This window comes from Cheilinus undulatus, linkage group 19, assembly GCF_018320785.1.
Source record: "Cheilinus undulatus linkage group 19, ASM1832078v1, whole genome shotgun sequence".
Classification (NCBI taxonomy): domain Eukaryota; kingdom Metazoa; phylum Chordata; class Actinopteri; order Labriformes; family Labridae; genus Cheilinus; species Cheilinus undulatus.
The window spans coordinates 16,292,128-16,313,572 of NC_054883.1; the positions used below are offsets into that span (position 1 = coordinate 16,292,128).

Below are 21,445 nucleotides of genomic sequence, written 5' to 3' on the forward strand. Positions count from 1 at the left end.
AAACTGGCACTTAGACAGGAACTAGCTACTGTGGCTCACATTAAATAGCACAGTTTCATTTGTGAACGCCTCATTATCTCTTGACCCCTCACCCCACAAGGTTTATTTGGTTGATAGTACATCACCATTTCAGTTAAAGCATGTCTATGACAAAACAAGATATTTTTACATGTTAAAGGGGCTCACTAGCCTTTTAAGTTAGTAGAAGACTCCTTGAGACTCGTGTCTCCCTTCATCTGGCTAGATGACACTAGGAGGTCTGCAGGGCTGAGTATTTGCAATATTGATCACCCACCCTGTTTGTAATGCAGTGAGGGCCATCCAACTTTCAGCCTTGTTCCTTGCACACACAGATTTTTCCATATTCTCGGAATCTTTTTAATGATGTTGTGGACTGTAGACGGAGGGATATTCAAAGCCTTTACATTGAGGAACGTTTTTCTGAAATTGCTGCAGTATGTTAAAGTGTTTTTCCAGATTGGTGATCCTCTGCCTATCTTTACGCCTGAGAGTCTCTGCATCTCTAAAATTCTCCTTTTATTACTCATCATTTCTAATTAGCTCTATTAGTTGCAAAATGCTCCTCCAGCTGTTTTTCATTAGTATCATCATCATCATCATCATAGTTCATCTAGTATTTTTCATGAAATGGTAAAATGTCTTAGTTTCAACAACTGTTTTTAGGTTCTTTTGTGGATAAAAAAATTGGTTTATTAGAAAATTTCCCTTTTCATTTACATTTGACACAGCATCCCAATTCTTTGGTAATTGGGATGAACTTGTGTAGGTATTTTAACTCTTGAATGCTTTTATATAATACAGTAGCTGACTGGACTTACATGAATCATCAGCTGTTCAGTGGTGTATGTTTTGTGCCCCCTCTCCAAACAGTTTTCTACTCAGGGTTGGGCATGAACACTGAATACATCCCTTCAGTTAACGGGCTTGATGCTATGATGTTTTTGTTGGAACTGAAAGTTTCACAGAACATGAGTTTAGTTCACCCTTGAAATAGAGACGGATTGTTTGTGCTCTGAGAGGTACAGATAGTTTCTAGCACTGGGTGCCAAAGCAGATTTACTGCAACCTTAAGCCTCCTGCTCGTCAGTATATCCCAGCCTGAGTGTACGGTTACAGTACCACCTGAGGTATGCTTTTAAGAACGAGGGCCTGGTCTGATTTTCGTTGATGAGATTACTCACGTTTTCACACAATTGTTTTATTCTGAATTTGTTTCCGGGGCGGTTCGTTATTGAAGTCACCTGCAAAGTTTTGTAGCCCTTTGTTGGGTTCACTGCTGAACTGTCTTCACAACAAACGTAAGTCACGAAAAGGTGTTTGTGAAAGCTATTTCAATCATTTAAAACACACACACAAAAAAAAAATACAAAAAAACTCTTTAATGTCAAAGTGAAAACAGATGTCTTCAAAGTAATGCCAATTAAATAATAAAAATATGTAAGATAAAATGAGTGATTGCATAAATATTCACCCCCTTTCTAGTCAGTGTTTTGTAGATTCCCCCCTTGGCTGCAATCACAGCACTGAGTGGATAGGTCTCAACCAGACTCAAACATCTGGACTCTGCAATTTTACTCCATTCTTCTTTTCAAGACTGCTCAAGCACCAATTCTGTGTAGCTTTTGCTGTATTCTTTGGGCCATTTACTTACTGGAAAATAAATCTTCTCCCAAGCTGTAGTTCTCTCGCAGATTGAATAAGATTTTCCTCCATGATTTTCCTATATTTTCCTGCATTTATTTTACCCTCTACCTCTGCATGCCTTTCAGGGCCGGCTGCCTAGAAGCACCCCTACAGCATGATGCTGCCACCACTGTGCTTCACAGTGGGGATGGTGTGTTTGTGGTATGTCAGTGTTTGGCGTCTTGTCTGAAGGCCAAAAAGCACCAATTTGGTCTCACCAGACCAAAGAACTTTCTTTCACTTGACCACTGATTCTCCCACGTGCCTTTTGTCAAGATTGATTCTGAGTTTTCTTCAACAGCAGCTGTCTCTTTGCCACTCTCCCATAAAGCTTTGACTGGTAAAGAACTCGGCCAACAGTTGTTGTCTGCAGAGTCTCTCCCATCTCAGTTGCTGAAGCTTGGAACTCCTTCAGAGTAGTCATAGGTGTCTTGGTGGTCTCTCTCATCGGTCTCCTTCTTGCACACTCACTCAGTTTGTGAGGACGATCTGATCTAGGCAGATTTGCACTTGTGCCTTAGTCCTTCATTTCTTGATGATAGATGTAACTGAACTCTGGGGATGTTCAAAGCCTTGGAAATGTTTTGGCTCCATCCCCTGACTTGTACTTTTCAATAAGCATTTCTTTGACTGAATTGGAATGTTCTTTTGACTCCATGGTGTAATGGTAGCCAGGAATCCTGATTAGACAGTGACTAGACCTTCCTGACACAGGTGACTTTATACTTAAATCACTTGAGACACATTTACTGCAGTGATCCCCATTTAACTGATTTTTAAACTACTAGCACCAATTGCCTGGAGCTCTGTTGTATTCAGTCAGTCACTTTTGAAGGTGTGTGAATATTTATGCAATCAGTTATTTTACCTGACATATTCTTGTTTAATTGAAATAACTTTGTATAAATCTGTTTTCACTTTGACAATAAAAAGTTTTTTTTGTATTTTGTTTGGTCAAAAAGCCAAATTTTTTTAACCATGATTGATTTATAAAATCATTTGTGATGTAGCACATCAAAAAAGTTGTGAAAGAGGATTGAGGACTACAGCAGCTGTCGTATAGTGTTGGACTTAGCCACAATAAGGGGCATGTATAAAAAATAGAAATATATGAGCTCATTTTGAATCTGATGGCAGCAGAATGAAATGCCTTTACTGCCAAGGGAGCTCACACAATATCATTAAGCATTTATTTTAGCACACTGTGAATTTGAGGACATACATGTCAGATGTGTTGTGGTCTCCAGCCACAGGTAGCAGTATCAGCTGCTGGTCACAGAACGGTTGAGTCTGCTCCACTTACTATCATCTCCTAACATATCTGCCAGCATGGATCTATAACAGTAGGATTGAATTAATAGTTGTTTAATTGTCATCATCAGAGCCTTGCAGTGTTGCTGCTGGGGTATCTCCCTCTGTCTTCTGGGATTTAGAACAACTCACTCTTTTTCCTGTTTGCCCTCTGTGACCTCTGCGAGGACAGAAACAGCAGCCCACAGTAGAATTTTAGATTTCCATTCTGTGGTCAGCAGCTCACATCCTACCTCCCCGCCACTTCTCACAATAGTCCTGTACTCCACAAGAGATAACTGGAGCACAGGCCCCCCCTTGTGGTTCTTATCAGACTAGGAAATGAGATTTGACCGTCAAAAAGCTCTTTCAACACAGGATTTTCCCTCAAGCTAGACTCCTACTCAGTACACAATACCCTTCAGCCCTGCCAATCTCATAATCAGAACTATTTGTGTGGGTATATTGTGGTCTATTGTTCCTTTGCTCTTTCTTTAGCTACAGTATAGCAGCCAAGCTGTTACTATCTGGGCCTAACACGTGTACCCAAAGCACTCCACTGCAATGTGACGGCATGTTGCATCATCTTTCATTGTGATCTGGCTGATTAAAGCTACTATCACATTTAAAAACAGCTTATTGCTTAATTAATGGGGTCCTGCCAGTTCATCTCAGCTGTCTCTGAGTACTCTGAACTAATGACATCTCAAATGCCTTTACATATAAGAGGCAGGTACAACCCTACAGAAAACCAGGACTTCTTAGATCTAGGTGCTCCATCTTAACCTGTCCACTTATATTTACCAAGGTGCTTCTCAATAACCCTTAAACTGAATCTTTCACTTTGATTCAACTCAACAGCTGAACAAAAATGTCTGAATCTTCCTTATTTTTACTAGGGATGCATGATAGTGGATTTTTGCAGATATTTACAGATTAATTTAGGCCGATACCGATATTTACCTCCGCCAAGGAGGTTTTGTGATCAGCAGGGTTTGTTAGTTTGTTTGTTAGTTTTAGTTTGTTTGTTAGCAACATAACTCAAAAATGTATGGCTGCATTTTGATGAAATTTTTTAGGAAATGTCACAAATGGCATAAGGAAGAACTGATTAGATTTTGGGACTTATCTGGATCACCATCTGGATCCAGGAATTTTTTTAAAGGATTCTTTACTATTGGGAGATAGGGCTAATGGCGGAGGTCTGCGCTCTCCCTTTTCTTTTCTAGTTAAATATGCTTCTCTGACAAGAAATTTCAGTCCTTTTGGACACACTTTAAGATTTGAGGATGACCAAAGAAACAAACTTAAGTCCTTAAAAAGCACTTTAAAGTTTAAAGAATGGGGAAAAAAAAAAGATAAAAGACCTCAACTGACATAGGTTGGCTTAAAACTCCCCTAATTTATTAGCATATGTGGACAAAATTTAAAGTCGATGCTGAAATACAATACAATACTTATACCGATACCAGACCAAACCAGACCGATAATATCGCGCATCCCTAATTTTTTGCTAAATGAGAGCTAGTGAACTGTTCGTCTAAATGGTATTAAGAAACATTTCATGTAAGGGATGCATGATTTTGGGGAGAACAACAGTATCTGCTGCTGATGACTTATGAAGTTAATTATGGTTTTGGCAGATGTAAATATGCCACATTTATCTGCCATATTTTTTCATATTGATTCATTGAAAGTTGTAGGTCAGAAGTAGGGATGGGAATTTAATAGCAAATTAGATTAAATCAAAATCAGAATTTTCAAATTGCAGAAGTTGCAATATTTCTTTTACCTGAAATTTGTGCCAAAATACCATTTTAAAATATTTTTGTCATCAGAGAGATTATGCATTACATATGCAATCATAGTGCTGTTTTCTAGAATGGTCAACAAAAATCCTACTTTCTTCATTTCTGTACATTTTTTTGATTAAATATGAGGATGACATAAAAATTATGACTCCATTCATTACAATAATTCATATCCAATTGCAATAGCAGTCAAAATCACAACTGGATATTTATTTCAAAATTGTTCAGCCCTAGTTTTATCTAATATTGTGTTGGTGATAATATAGAATGATTTGTTGATTGTGTTTGTTGTAAAATGCATGAGGAAAAAAATTGCAATTACATTATTTTCCCAAATCATTCATCCTTAGTCTGAAGTACAACTAGTTTAATATTTTGCTCTTCAGAAGAGTTAGTTTTTTTTTTTTTTTTTCCCCTCAGGAAACCTGATGTCTTATTACGTATTAGGGGTGTAACAGTTCACGAGATCGGCACAGGTTCGGTTCGTTGATAAAAAAGGAAAAATAAGGTTCCAGATTTATAATTCTAGATGCCCCTTACCCTTTAATAATAATAACAATAATTATTATTATTGTTATTATTTTCCTTTATGAACATTAGTGCAGCTAATGCCTTTGTTACATTTGAAAAATACATTTGAATCAATAAATCCTTTGCTTGATCTAGTGTTATTGAGAACTATAGTTGGTAGCCTGTGATATATTACACATCAGACAAAAAGTGGAAAACATAAAAACATGCAAAATGAAATCAACACAGAAAATAACTTAATATCTCTTGATTTAAAAAATAAAAAAATAAAAATGAACACAACATGAAATGCAAATTGAAATGTGTGCTTTAAAGAGCAATTTATCATATTAATGATTTATAAAGTGCGCCGTCGATTCATTTTTAATAAAACGCCAGTGCAGTAGTTATTCGCGTTCAATCCTGACTCATGTTCGTCAGTGAAGGACCAAAGACTAGCTCATACAAACACAGGAGCTGAGAGGAGGATCAGGAGAGAGGGCAGAACTTTCTTCCAAGTGGGGAGGGCCAACTGAATCTGGGGGCGGGGCTAACTCCCCACATGACATCATAAGGGAAAAATCTGAAAACAGCTTTTTTCAGCACACATTTTCTGAAAGGTGGAGAGAGAGGAGAGGGGAATGGATTTTTCTGATTCTTGGGGGAATTGTGGACAGGCCAGGGGCACATATTTTAGCTAGAAAACCCTGAAAAAGTGTATTTTGCATAATATGTGACCTTTAAAGGACAGTTGATGCAATAGCTGACCCGAACCTAACCATTGAACTGTACCCTCATAAGGGAACGCAAAACGGTGGCTATCCTCCCCGCCAGATCAGAACAAGAAAGCAGCTGATGGGGATGACAGAGGGGAAAGCTTCTATGGTTCCTGCTTGGTTGAGGAGTGGCCGCTGGGTGGACGTGGACCATGATGGAAGTAGCCGACAGCAAAGGAGAAGGTGTTCAGACGACCTCTGGATTGAAGAGCAAAAGAAAAACAAACGTAAACTGGCCAGAGTTATCAGAGGGAGCCTGGACCAACTCAACACAATGTTATCTCAAGATATGGACAAAGTAAGATCTTGCCACTGCACTGAGCTGATTAAACAAAGATCCAGACCTTGGAAATCTTTGTAATTCTTATCGCCATCTTTCTCCGCCCTGCTTCTGAGATTCCATCCCTTCTGAATCGTTTGTTTCTGTCTGATGAATTCTTAAAGCCTTTCTTGGAAATTCAGCCTGGCTCTCTCTCTCACCACTTTACTCTTTGTCTTATATGGCCTTTTATTCTATTTTCCTGCATTGTTCTCCACTTAGATGCATGACCATTCATCTTGAAATCTTGTTGCATATAAATGTGTTGTTTCTAATGAAGTATTTTCCTCTTGGGGTTAATGCCCAGTTCACCAGTAGTTATTGGTATTGTCAATTGAACGTTTCCATTTTCTTTCCAACAGACTGATGCTGGAGTTGCTACAGGGCCCACCAAAGCCTTCCGGGGCATGCCCCTCAAGGCCCATTGCTTTTCCCAAAGCACCCCCATTGGTCTTGACTGCCTGGGCTGGAGGAGCCGCTTCTCCTACTCATGTAAGTACCAAATCTTGTTCAGGTTTCTTAATTTTAGCTGCTGCATTTGACCAAGATTTCTGCTGGGGTGTTATTGGCTGCATAGCCAGAAAAGGACCCTAACAACTCACTTATCACAAGCAATATGGGGAAGTCTGTGGTAGGTGTTGTCTGAAAGTGAGTTTGCCTCAAAACATGATGACATTTTAGCACCGTGATGGTGTAACTCACATCCTTGTGGGTGGAGGGAGGTTGGCCAGCAGAGGCAGTGGTTGCAGTGTTGTGCTTTAAAGCTCCCTAACTCTGATCGTCTTAAAACTTGGCTCACGTTATGTCAGTTTAGTTGTTTGTTGAACCAAAGAACTTACAAGTATTTAACATGAAGTGTGTTTGAATACAGTTAAACATTCAGCCTTTGAAATTAGTATCCTTTTGTCTCAGATTAAAGGTGAATTTACCTTATAGTGTAAGGTATTAATTTTCACCTCTTCCTTTACAAGCCTTTCCTGGAATGGCTGCTGAGAAGCATCCCACCAGCATGATGCTGCCACCACCGTGCTTCGCAGTGGGGGTGGTGTGTTTGTGGTCATGTGTAGAGTCTCAGAGCATCTTGTCTAAGGGTCAAAAGCACCATTTTGGTCTCATCAGACCAAAGAATTTTCTTCCTCTTGACCATGGAGTTTCCCACATTCCTTTTGGTGAACTCTAGTCTAGATTTGAACCCGGCCAAAAGTTGTTGTCTGCAGAGTCTCTCCAATCTCAGCTGCTGAAGCTTGGAACTCCTTCAGAGTAGACATAGGTGTCTTGGTGGCCTCTCTCACTGGTCTCCTTCTTGCACACTCACTCAGTCTGTGGCCTGATCTAGGCAGGTTTACACATGTTGCATATTCCTTCAATTTCATGATGTTGGATTCAACTGAACTCTGGAGGATGTTCAGTGCCTTGGAATTTTTTTGTACCCCTCTTGACTTAAATTTTCAATAACCTTTTTTCTGAGTTGCTTTGAGTGTTCTTATATTTTACTGGTGTAATGGTATCCAGGAATACTGATTAGACAGTGACTGGACCTTCCAGACACAGATGTCTTTATACATTAATCACTTCAGACACAATTACTGCAATTATCCCCATTTCACTGGTTAGGAGACTACCAGCACCAGTTGCCTGGAGCTCTTGGTCACATCAGAGGGGGTGAATATTTATGCAGTCACTTATTTTATATCACATGTTTTTGTTTAATTGGCATTTCTTTGTATAAATCTTATATTATATTGACCATGATTGATTTATAAAATTAACTAAAGGGTAAAAAACAATCCAAGGTGGTGTTTCAGGAACTGTGGTTGTCAAAGAGGAAACTAAAGGATATTATCTAGGTCCCTTCTTTAACTACCAGAGAAAAAAACCCATAATATTCTGGCATGGCACATCAACATGGCCACATTCCTCTTCTTCAACATCACAGACTGCACATCTATACTTTGTCCTTTAGGCACATTTTACACAATAAATATTTAATAGAATAAATTTTATCACTTGAATTTAGGGCATCAGATGGTTTTGTCCAATAATTCAGATTATCTTTCTTTACAGTAGATAGTTAACACTGTGCATCCAGCATTATCACAAAAGTACTTTGCACTAAATGAGTATTCTCACATTTTGTAGCTTGATCTTTTCCTTGTGGCACTAAAACATCATGAAAAGTCAGTGATCTATGTAGCTGATGAGCCTTTTAACTTTTGTGAGATTTCTTTTAGAAATGCAGTTCCTCGTTTGACCAGCAGGCTGCAGTAAACTCTCACTGAAACTCAAAGCTTTCAGCCCCTCTGATAATACAGCTGCTTACCGAGAGACACTATTCAATTCTACCATAATGTGGGGAGGATTTATTTATTTATTTATTTTGGCTCCATTTATATTTTGGGTTGTTGTAATTCCAAAGTAAAGATCAAATAACTGATCACCCTTAATTCAGAACAGCATTAGCAACATTAGAACGGGGGTTTTCAACTGGTGGGTCTGGACCCAAAAGTGGGTCGTGGAGCAGTTTACAATGGGTCGTGAATGTATGTCTGAAAAAATGGTGGCAAAAGTCTATGAAGAACATGCATCCATACCTTTTGTTTTACTGTTTTATTGTAATAATGGGTAAATTTAAATGTTGTATCAATATTTAAACTCATTTATCTCCTTTTTTTCCTTAAAAAAAAGCTGCTCTTACCATTTTAATGAAAAAATTTCACAAGATCTCTGGAAAACTGGCAAAAATGTACACGTTATCATGGGGAAAGGGGTGTAAAAAATGTCAGTTTTGTTCTGTTTTCCTTTTCCTGTCATAAATTCTGTTTCATCCAAGATCTTAAATGCATTTTCATTTACTAAACGTGCATTGTTGAACATTTTTGGAAATTTGGTTCACGATATGTCATCACTGATAGTAGTGGGTCCTGAGGCTAGTATAGTTGAGAACCACTGATCTAGAATGTCCGTCTGGGTTCAGGAAGTGGGAGGCAGCCATAAGGAATAAATGGGAATGGGGGAAGTTAGTACTTAACGGCTCTAAATGGATCTTTATGCTGCAACTGTCATAAAAACATTCTACTTACATTGAGTACGATTTCTACACTTTAAAGAAAAGTGATTTTTTTTTATCAGTTTTACAAATTTACCTGGGGTGGAGGAGATCAATATCACAAATACTCAGTCCTTCAGACCTCCTAGCATCGTCACGCCACATAAAGGGAAACAAGAGTCTTGAAGAGTCTAGTACTGAGCTAGGATTCTAGCTTAGCCTCTTTAACATACATGAAAATTCTCATTTTGTCCTAAACAGGCTTTAATTAAAATGTTGCTGTACTATCAGCCAAAATAACCTTGTGGGGTGTGTGGCCGAGTGATAACGTGCCGTTCACGAACAAGCCTGTGCTATGAAACGGCTCTTAATGTTAGCCACGGTATCTAGATCCCATTTGAGTGCCGGTTATCTCTCCTCCATCTTTTGCCTGTATTTAATCGACTTTTATAAAGCCAACCAAATGAAGAGCCATTTCGGAGTCAAACAACCAGCTCTATTGAGCTGAAGTGAATGATATAAATCTCTTAAAAGAAATTAATTTCTTTATGCAGGAATCCCTTCTTGGCCCCCAAGGGGAGTTCTAAGCTACTGCGTGACATCATTTGCAAACAACCTACTGAACCTTCTCCCCAGTTGACCTTGTCAACAAGATAGCAAGCAGAACACCGGTTTTATGTTGAATGGGCAATTTTAAAGCTCTGTACATTTTGTACATGTCCCTCACTTTACTTTTGGTTTAAATGCAATGCATATCATATTTTTACCCCTTTAAGCCAAGTTTAAATTAGTCTCAGAGAAACATGCCTGTGAAGTCTGTTGCTGAAAAAACACTCCAGTATTGGATTTTTGCATGTCTAAGGTGGCTTTCACACTAGGGGCCCGGTCCCTGATCCGAATGCACTTGAGCCCAAAGTCTGGTTCGTTTTGGTAGTGTGAATGCAAACGAACCGCGCCCAGGCTCCGGGCCCGGGGCCACTTGAAGAGGGTGATCTTGGGCGCGATTCAAGTGGACTCTAGCACGGTTCGGATGAGATGTGAATGCAACCGTGCCCAGATACGGGACAAAGCGTTGTGTCAGCTTTATGACGTCATGGTAAGAACTAAAGTTCTTTCCACATCGCGGCAGTTTGTTCACATTTTTCCTCAATAAAGGGCGGAAATCATCAGAATCCAGCCAATAAACAGTCAGTGAGTTGGCAAGTTAGAGTCAGTGAGAGGAGGTGCAAAGGCAATAAATGTCTCCTGTGCGACCCCATTTAATCCTCTGAGCTGTAGTAGATGTGCAGATACGAAGAGTGAAGTTGCTTAAAAATGATTTTAATCATCCATTGCTGCAGGATGGACTTTTTGCCGGGTCAGAACAAAAATAATCTTTGCTCAGGTCATGATCCCAGTGGTTGCCATGGTAGCTTCTTCTTCCTCCTCCTTTGAGGGGTTGTAAACCAGCTACGTGCATACCACTACATGTTGTTTCAGACTGAGTAAATACGCAATTGGGCCCCGGCATGGTTCTATGTTGCTAGTGTGAAAGCAAGGCGGGGTGGGGGTGGGGATCGCGCCGTGGCGTGATTCAAAACAACTGGGCCTAATGTGAAAGCGCCCTTAGAACCCCTCTGTTTCAGCCCTGCTCAGAACGAGCTGTTTCTGTGTCTGTAGCTTTAAATGTTAATGAGCCGTCTGACTCTACCTCTGACCCCGGCCCTCTCAGGAATTGGGTGTGGCTTAATGAATGCGGCATGCAGACAATGTAAAGGAATCCTGTCCTTACACAGGCAGCAGCTGCAGACCTGAAAACTACCTTTGGAGAAAGACGACTCTGATCGGTTTCTCTTCAGCTATCGTCTTAAGTCCTGCCCCTTCTTGATTCCAAGCAGGCTGACAAAAACAGCTGGCACTAAGCGCTCAGAACACTGGACTACATTGGTTTTGAATAAGAATAAGCACTGCCAGAATTAATAAAGCCAGCAATGGAGAAAAATATGAAGGTGTTTACTTAATTTCCTCATGAGTTTTTAAATGTACAACTACCACATGACATGTTGTTAAGCCAGTAAAACTATAGCAAACTGTAGCAATCTGTCTTTTTCTGTTTTTAAGAAATGGAAACCTAAATCCATCCTAAAGAAAGACACTAAGACTCTAAAAGGCAGATGTCTCAAACCTTAAAGGTCAAATATTATGCAAAATACACTTTTTCAGGCTTTTCTAGCAAAAATATGTACCCCTTGCCTGTCCGCAATCCCCCTTAGGAATCAGAATCAGCTGCCAGCTGAGTGGAAGATCAGGAGAATCACATTCATTTTCTGAGAGGTGTGGACTCAGGGGCGGAGCCAGACAGCTCAGTAGTATTTCAGTCTACAGTCACAGAAACAGCTTTTTCTGAGCAAGGCTGAAAGAGAGGGAATTTTAGACATGCAAAAATCTAATACTTGGGTTTTTTTTCATAAACAAACCTTACAGGCATGTTTTGGAGACCTCTGAGATCAATAAAAACATGTCTCAAAGGGGTGAAATATGTGCCCCTTTAAATGAAAGCAACCTTTTTTAATTTGCACACAGCATGAAGTTAATGTCAAAGGTGCAGGTAAAAAATGTGTGCCTGTCAGGGCTAGACGATTTTTGAAAAACAAAAGTGATTATTTTCCCCCAACATTGCGATTTTTACATGCAATAATTTTTTTTTAAGTTCCTCGTCTTTGTATTTTTCAACAAACACAAGTGATGAATCATTCCATATTTATAACATAAAACATACAAAAATTAGGAAAGTATTTTTATAAACACATTTTAGAAAATAACGTAAAGTTTGAATGATATCTAAAGCATAACATCCCTGGTGCAAAAAGTATTAAACTGGTATTTGGACACACATTTCAGGTTAAAAAAGTATTGCATCTTCTGTGATTGATTTCAAGATTGCAGCAAGCAATACTGATGTTTAATTGAAATTTCAATTATCTGCCCAGCTCTGGCACCTAGTAAAAAAGCTTTAATTTTTTAAAGCTCAGATATCCTGAATTTTATTTGCCAAACACTGTTGAACTCTTTTTTTTCTATTTTCTGATATCTCTTTTCATAGAAAAAAACAATGAAATGAAACAGATTTTCTTGATGTAGAAGCTGCATCTATTAAAAGTGTACATTTCCAAAATGTTAACTTTATCTGACTCATTGTAGTTGCAGATTGTTAGTGCAGTGAAAGTGTATTCATTGAATGTTTACTCTGAGAGTCACTGTAGATTTTTAAAAATCAACATTTAGTCTGAACTTCTTCAGTCTATGTGTTTGTGTATGTGTTTATGTGGGTGTGTGTAAGGGTTGACTGAGGGAGGGCTGGCTCTTTCAGTATTCCGCTGTACCCAGTGTATCCTGCACCATTAGTTAGCCATCCATGCTGTCACTAGCAGGCAATTGACAGAGTCGGGCTGCAGAAACCTCCCTGTTGGACCCCCACTGATGTCAGCCTGGAGATACAGAGAGAGAGAGAGCGAGAGACAAACAGAGAGAGAGGCAGAGAGAGAGAGATTGACTGAGAGTTAATGTGAGGAAATGAAGCAGTGTGCAAATGGGTAGAAAGACCCAGAGCAACAAGAGCAGAGAGAGAGGAAGCAGCTTCTGCATAGGAAACGATCAGGAGCAGAGAGTTTGAGAGAGGAGAGAGCGCTGTTTTCTACATGTGAGGAGGACACAGCAAATTGACAGCTGAAGCTTACCTCAGCGAATAGTGCGGTTGATCAACCAGGAGGACACCTCCCCTTCCTCCTCCTCCTCTGCACTCTCTCCCTACTGGGAGAACAAACCACCTGCTCAGGCGCCTCGCCTCCTCTGCATTTCCACTAACGTCTTCACTGCCCACTTCCATTTACCCCCTTGTGTTGGGCATCTTAATTGGGATGCGGACCCAGCAGGGCTCAGATGGGGGGGTTCCTCTGCCAGGAGGCAGCTGTGGAAGCAGTGGCAGTGGCAGCTCGGGGCTGTCACCTGGGTCGGACTCAGATGGAGGAAGCCCCACAGGCAGGGTGGTGGACAGCATTGTGGATGGAGGTCTCGGGGTTGGTGGATGTATCGGAGGAGGTGGAGGAGGAGGCAGCTTGGGCGGCACTCTGAGGGGGGTCCTGTCTCGCTATTGGAGCTTAGAGAGTCTACACTCCACCACAGGTAAGCGCTCTGCACATACGATGCAGGTCTGTGCAAAAATCACTAAAGTACAACATGTGACTTGCACATTTTAGATATAAAGTATGCTTTTTAATGCACGGAAAGGCACTGTATACAGTCACATGTGCCTGCAGAGCTGACACACTGCCGTAAGGTTAATGTGAGCCACAGGGACGGATTAGAGGAACTGTGTGTGCACGTTTGTGTCATGCCAGTTGACACCCTCTGACAGTGTAGATCTTGTGTTGATGTTTGGGTGGGCCAGCTGCATGGCTCTGTATTCTTGCACAAAGAGCTGGGATCTTTAAAAGCTTTAGCTGTGGGTGCTTTATTTCTCAGTCGTATTTTCACTGGTTGAAATATATGTGCTGGTCGGTTTTACACACGGTTTTTATACGCTTCGTGCATGCATTGTTTGCCAAGGGTGAACTCACTCTGCCCCCAAGTAGCAAAAAAAAAAAAAAATGACTAAGCATCCCAAACATTCCCTACTTGGACTCCGTGTCATGTGCAACTGTTAAAAAATCAGTTATATATTTTAACTGTTTTATTTTCCTGATGTTATATGACCATTTATTTAAAAATGACAGCCCACAGGTGACTAGAAACACCATGAAAGAAATGTCATGGAGATGTTATGGACAAGGTATGTGAGGAACACCTATACCTACAATCCTGTGATTATATGACCAGTTTAATTTAGAAGCTGATGAGGTTTTGAGTTATATACATATACCTTTGCATCTCATGCAAAAGTATATGGATGCTCTACTGTCACCAACCTAGTCAGCCTTTTCCTCCACTGACATTGCAGAACAGCTACATGAAAGAATAGTATATAAGTGGCTCAACAGCATAGGACAAAGTGTGCACCTGTGACAAAACCAGTGGGATTTATTCTCTTTCCTCGTCTTTGTCACATTGTTATCTCTATGAATTGATGTGCATTTTAACTTATAAGACATGTAGTGTGTACATTTTGCTAGAGGAGGGTTGAAGTTGTACAGTAGAGTGGGAGGAGAGTGTGCAGAGCTGAATATTCCCATTGGACCACAGGGAAGTGTTTGTTGCCTGGTAGGAGGTGGACAAGTAAGCATACGTTCAGACATTTTGTTGGTAAAGAATGCATGCATAGAATAAGTTGTTTCCCTTTTTTTCTTAGTAATGGCAGTACTTCTTTCTCTAGCATGCACTCATGAACACACATATGGGAAACTGTCACACTTACAACCCTATACCACTCACGTATTTGTGCAAAACCAGGACAAAACATGTCAAAAGTTATTTTTTCCTCTTGGACGGATCATAACATTTCATTTTTGGAGGATAGAGAGTGCAAGCCCTAACACTGTCGGAGCAAGTAGCAAATGTGGATCCCAAACTTCTCAGTAATATTTTAATTTTCAAGTAGCGTTGTTACAATCCCAATTCCAAAAAAGTTAGGGCGCTGTGTAAAATGTAAATAAAAACAAAATGCAAATCCCACAAATCCATACATTATCCACAATAGAACATAAAAAAACATATCAGATGTGTAAACTGGGACATTTTACCATTTCATAATATATTAGCAGCAGCAACCCATCTCAAAAAAGTAGGGACAGGGTAACAAAAAGTGAGTGGCTCTAACGAAACAGCTGGAAGAACATTTTGCAACTCAACAGGTCAGTAACATGGCTGGGTATAAAAGCAGCATTTTGGAGAGGCAGAGTCTCAGAAATAAAGATGTGCAGAGGTTTAAACAGGGATGTAATTGTGGAACAATTTCAGAAAATATTCCCCAATGTAAAATTGTGAAGACTATGAATATCCAACCATCTACAGTACATAATATCATCAGAATATTCAGAGAATCTGGAGAAAACTCCGTGCAAAAGAGGCGAGGCTGAAGGTCAAATTGAATACCTGTGATTTTTGGGCCCTCAGATGGCACTGCATTGAAAACAGGCCTGCTTCTGTAATCTGCCATGTCATCCACAAATGCAAGTTAAATCTACTGTGCAAAGAAGAAGCCATATGTGAACAAAATCCAGAAAAGCTGCTGTCTTCTCTGGGCCAAATCTCATTTAAAATAGAGCAAAGCATAGTGGAAAACTGTTCTGTGGTCAGATTGTAAGTTTTTAGAAACCATGCACGCCATATCCTGTGGACCAAAGAGCAGAGAGACTGATCAGCTTGTTATCCTGACTCAGTTCTAAAGCCTGCATCTCTGATGGTGTCTGATTGCATTAGTGCCTATGCTGTGGGCAGCGTACTCGTCTGGAGCATTGCTGTTAGTGAGTATATAGAGGTTTTGGAGCAACATATGATCCCATTTAGACGTCTTTTTCAGTGAAGACCTTAGATATTTCAGCATCACACTGCTAAACCACCAAGAGTTTGGAACTGGTCTGAGAAAACATTTGGCACAGCAGAACACAAAAAAACCCAACAAGGAAGACCCAGGACTGTTGAGCAGCTAGAATTCTACATCAGATAAGAATGGGACAACATTCTTCTCCTAAAACTCCATCAACTAGCCTCATAATTTCACAGGCTTAGTTTACAGGCTGTTGATTAAAGAAGAGGGGGTGCCTTACACAGTGGTCAACATTGTACTGTCCCAATTTTTTTGAGATGTTTTCCTACCAACTTACTCTTGACTGCAGTCTAGCTTTGTGAAAAAACAATTTTTTTGAAAAAGTAGTTTGAATATTTTTATAAGCAAGAACTTTAACTCAAGAATTTGGTGAAGCAACTTCTGGAGCAATCACTGACTCTACTAATAAAGTTCTGTACTTTGTAAACCACATCAGCATTGAAGGCTTCGTCTTTGACCAAGCTTCATGATAGAGTTTAAGAAATGTGGGCTATTTTTAAATATCAAGAAGAAGACTTAATTGTCAAAAAAGTCAAATGCTGGTAAAGTTGTTCTTGTTATCAGCGTTGTTATTGCTTCCTGTAAGTAGGCCATGGGGTGAACAGTGTTTGGAGTTTATATCTTAACTGATAGATAATACAGATTAATATGGGAAGATTTTTATTTTATTAGGCTTGTGATTTATTTTCAAAGACGTTCTTATTTTGTGGTGGAGGCTGGGGTACAGTGGCACAATGACCTCTGTCTCCTGACAACAATGAGCCAGTCTGACTCATAGTAAACTCTTTTCTTTCTTTCTCTCCCTGCCTCCCCACATCTCTTTGTCTCTTGTAGTCTCTCTCTAACCCCTAAAGTAAGTGTCTGTTTTTAAAGTCCCGGGTTTAAAATAAGGTCACCCTTTTTGTGTTAGATCTTGTTTTTAAAGATTCAAATTTCCCTTTGTGAAAAGATCTGGAAATAATTTAACAGGAATAAGCTCCAGAAGTCCCGTCTCTGCACCCCGCCGCTGTATCCCACTTTTATCTCCAACTGCAGTTTTAACTCCAAATCAATTTGCAGAATTTGTGAAATGGAAATTACTTTGCATGTCATTATTTCAACCAGAGATCATAGACCAGGTAAAGAGTTTTTTAAACAACATGGTGCAAGGACCGAATGGTTAGAATAGTTTGCAGCCAAGTGTTGGATGAATTCCAATTTCAGTTGAACTTGTAGAACTTTGCCTACTTTGCAATTCCACCAAATGCCAAGAACATCTGAGTAAAATCCAAAACATTTTATTGAAAGGAATTTATACAGAAGAGTGCATTCACACCCTGGGAATGGGAAGTGCCTTTTTAGTGCATTTCTTCCTTAATATGAGACATTTCTGTTTAGTAAGTACACAACATGAGGTGCTGCTTTTATTGAACAGAGTCCTCAATTGAAAACAAGAAGTAAACAATGGGTGGAGCTGAGCAGCACTGCTCTTTTTCCATAATATAGTGTTTTTTTTACAGACGACATCACATCACCCCAATGTTAGCATCTTAACATTGGCTTCCTGTTAGTTCTAGAAAACATTTAAAGATTTTTCTCATTACTTTTAAAGTGCCAAAGGGTCTGGCTCCAATCTATCTAACGGAACTTTTAACCCCGTATGAGCCAGCCCGCACCCTGAGATCCTCGGGTGGGGGCCTCCTGGTCGTTCCAAAGTCAAGATTTAAAACTAAAGGGGACAGGGCCATTTCCATCAGGGCCCCTTGGCTTTGGAACGACCTACCTGAGGAGTTAAGGTGTGCAGAAACAGTCACTGCTTTTAAATCACTTCTTAAAACTCATTTTTACAGACTTGCTTTTATGTGATGTTGTCCTCTTACTCCTTCATATTCCTTTAATCATCTTTCTACCTTTTTATCTCCATTTTTTTATTATTACCATTACTACTGTTTTTACTATTATTATTTTTGCTACCACTGGGTTTTAGCTTTTACTCTTCCTATTCGTGTTTTAATGTCTCTTATTCCCTTTATTGTTTAGATTTCCTTTTAACCATGATCTTAGTTTTTATTTAGGCTGATCTTTTTGGTGTTGGCCTTTACCCTCATGCTACTTGCTTTTTCCTTCCTCTTACCTACTCACTTACAATTATGTTTCATTATAATAATACCTATTTCAATGTTTTTAGCACTTACTGCTTCTCTTTTAGTTGCTTTTTAAAACATGGTCCCCTTTGTCTCAGGTTTTGTAGCTGGGTTCCTGTGTTGGCTGGGTACTCATGGGTTCTCATGATACCTCGCTGATGCCTCAGTTCTGATGATATCCTAGGATGTCTTAGGTCTAATGACATCTTGGCTGTCTCATTTCTAGTGGTGTCATGGGATATCTAAGCTCTATGTTTAGGTTCTAGTAACGTCTCATATTGTCTGGGTAATAATGTTGTGTGTTGCTTCATTTTTTCTGCATGTCAAAGCACTTTGTAAATCCTTGTTGTTAAAGGTGCTATACAAATAAAGTTATTATTGTTATTATTATTATTATTGTTTTGGTTGAGAGCCCCCTGGTGGCAGAATTATACATACTGCACATTTAACCTCCAAAGAGAGATAATGCAGTGACATTTCATTGCATATCAGTGCAATGACTCTAAACTTTTCTATTTCTATTACTGGCATGTTTCTGCTAACTTTTGCCCGCGTGCGCTGTTAAGTACAACAAGGCCAACTAGTAACTCTGGAGTGCACTGTGCCCCCAAACACATCATACTCACTCACATACATGCACACACTGCCAGAGACCCTTATCTGAGGGGCAAGGAGCAGTGAGGGGAGGAGGGAAAGATGTCTGAAAGCATCCATCACTAAAAATGTGAGACACGGGGCACTCGGGGAAATGGGTCACTGTGGAAAAGCAAATCAGCCTGAGGCTTCTTAGTGCTTTACCTCTGCTAAAGTTACTCAGATGAGATAGGGACAATGGGAACAAGGAACTGCCTACTTCTGCTGTGAATTCTGTAGTTTTATACTTTTCATTTATTCACTTCAGCTCAACTTCACTAAAGAATTGATTTCGACCACTGAAGAGTACACTGCAGTGCTTCCACTTGTAGTGGGGGAAAGTAGTGCATTTGGATGCTACAGGACTACGAGATCAATCAAGCAACTTAGCTACTAAGCTATAGCTATGTCATCAGGCCACAGTAATGCCTTTTGGAGCAATGCCAGATTTTTCTTGGCACCATTTTATGAGTTTTAAATCCTCAGACATGAGCTTTTGGGTATTAGATAGTATAAAAGAAGAAAGACTGAGTGTGTGTTCATTTTACAGTCTGATATATGAAATGAGCTGTTTGGTCCTAAGGGACTCAGATTACTTTTTTTTTTTTTTTTTAACATTTTTAATTGCATAAAAATAACAATGCATGAAAATCAATGCTGCTGAAAATCATTGGCATATATCAGGCTATGATAACCAGAAAAAAATATTTTGGACTTTGCATGTAGTATATTGAAAATAACCAATATTTTCATTTTTTAAAATCTCAAACAGGGATTTCCGTGATAGAACTTGGCCAATAAGGGATTAAAATGTTTCAAAGTTATGAATTCTTGATTTTTATGGCAGGAAGAGGTGTTGCTTTAAAAATTAACTCAAAAAAGTAGAAGGAAAAAAAATTAATGTATGATAATTCAATTGCCTCATTTACACAATGAGCCATTTTGGTTCAAAGTGACATAAACATGTTTTTTTTTTCTTTTTATTTACATTTTAATTGCATAAAACTGACTGTGATAACCAGAAAAAATGTGTTTGACTTTGCATGCAGTATATTGAAAATAACTATTTTCATTGTTTACAATCTTAAACACCAGGGATTTCCATGATAGAACCTGGCCAATATATATTTTTTATTTTCTATGATAAGAAGAGATGTTGTGTGAAAAAAAGTCTGTAAAGTAGAAGAAAAACTCAATGAATGATTATTTCACAGCCTGATATATGAAATGAGCCATTTGACCTCAAACAGGTGTAATTAAAAAGTGTAGTTAGGCAAAAGGCTTCACCTTAACTTGCCCGCATTTATCTCAAACATTTACATTGAATTCGTAGATCCTTAGAAAGACTTCTCATGCTTAGGTTCCAAAGTTTTGTTTAATGCTGGAACTAGTTTCCAGTCACGAAAATCATTATTTACATTGACAAATACTTTTGATTGCTATTTCCAGAAGACCTAGTTAATGAACTGTCCCAGTTTGAGCTTGATGGGATTGATTCTGTAAAAGCTGAAATAAAACTCTGGCATGCTGTTGTGTAACTTACTCTCTTTAAGATAGTGAATGTGTTGTTGTAAAGGGGAGAACCATGGCTAGGCTCAAGCACAAAGTGTTGAAGATGACCTTATATGCAAACATTTCATCCCATCTTCTGTAAGAAAATCAGAAATATTACTGAGACTAATTTTGATAAGGAGAGGAAAACAATCACTCTGTTTTGAAATGGATTGAGAATCCTCGTGATCCTTATTGCACCATGTTGTCCTGGCTGTCTGAAGATGATCAATAAAATGTATGGTTTAAGTCATCTCAGCAGTGAACCTGAGTGTCAAAGCAGAAGAATGATCCAAAGTGCAAAGAGCAATTAACTCCTCTAATGGCAGTATTGTTTCCAAACAGCCCATTAGCTCATGTCAGAGGAGCATGCTGTGTTCCATAAAAGAGATTGAATGCTGTGGTGCTCCTCGTTCAGGGGCACATGTCATCATGTAGCGGCTGAAGAGAGGGTTTTTTTCTGTAATCAATCATTTACTTTTTTCACATTAGTATAGATAAAATTGAAAATTTAGACAAAACAACTGTTTTGGTTTTTTTTTTCCTAAAATGTGGAATAATTTGATAAAAGTTAGTCATTTTAATCAATAGGGATAGCTTCATGTTACATGATAAATTAATTCAACTCTTACTGATGTTTCTTCACACTTCTTAGTTTATTTTTGGGCAAACCCTTGAATACACCTGTGTTTGGTAGTGCCTTGTCATTTAAGTGAATATGCATCATTGCATGCCTTTGCCATACGTAGATTTTCTTGTTTTACCTTGAGGATACAAGATATTTTACTAGTAAGAGCAGAGTTCCTACATTTTACCTCAATACCATTACACTACAAAGTTATTTCATTTGGATACTTGTTAGGGCCTGAGCACTGACCTCGGAGTGAGGATCCAAGGGAAACTGCAGGGGTTTTTAGATATAATTAATATTTCAGCCCTATTCGGCTTGTTTTGAGGGCCTTAACATGCCTAAAACCCTCCAGATAAATGTCGTCCATGGGAATTGAGTGCATGAACGTGCATGAAAATTGGTACACAAATGTACCATGGTTAGACAAAAAAAATCTCTTGCGACCAGCCTCTAAATCATTGGTTCCCAATCTTGGGTCTTGGACCCTCCACGGGGGGCACAGGGCTATGTCTGCTCTGAGGCTGCCAAAAC

At 39.2% G+C, this 21,445-nt stretch overlaps 1 protein-coding gene across 2 annotated transcripts in view; it reads left to right on the forward strand.

Annotated features, from left to right (window-relative positions):
• Positions 1-21,445, forward strand: part of arhgef4 (Rho guanine nucleotide exchange factor (GEF) 4) — a 115,315-nt gene that overhangs the window by 35,437 nt on the left and 58,433 nt on the right. The window contains exons 4-5 of one of the 2 annotated variants that reach the window (XM_041814436.1): positions 6,117-6,389; positions 6,773-6,902. In XM_041814436.1, coding sequence (XP_041670370.1) covers positions 6,117-6,389; positions 6,773-6,902 — 403 coding nt within the window. Of the gene's footprint in view, positions 1-6,116; positions 6,390-6,772; positions 6,903-12,984; positions 13,618-21,445 lie in introns of those variants that run through there. The other variant, XM_041814437.1, reaches the window with a different exon arrangement.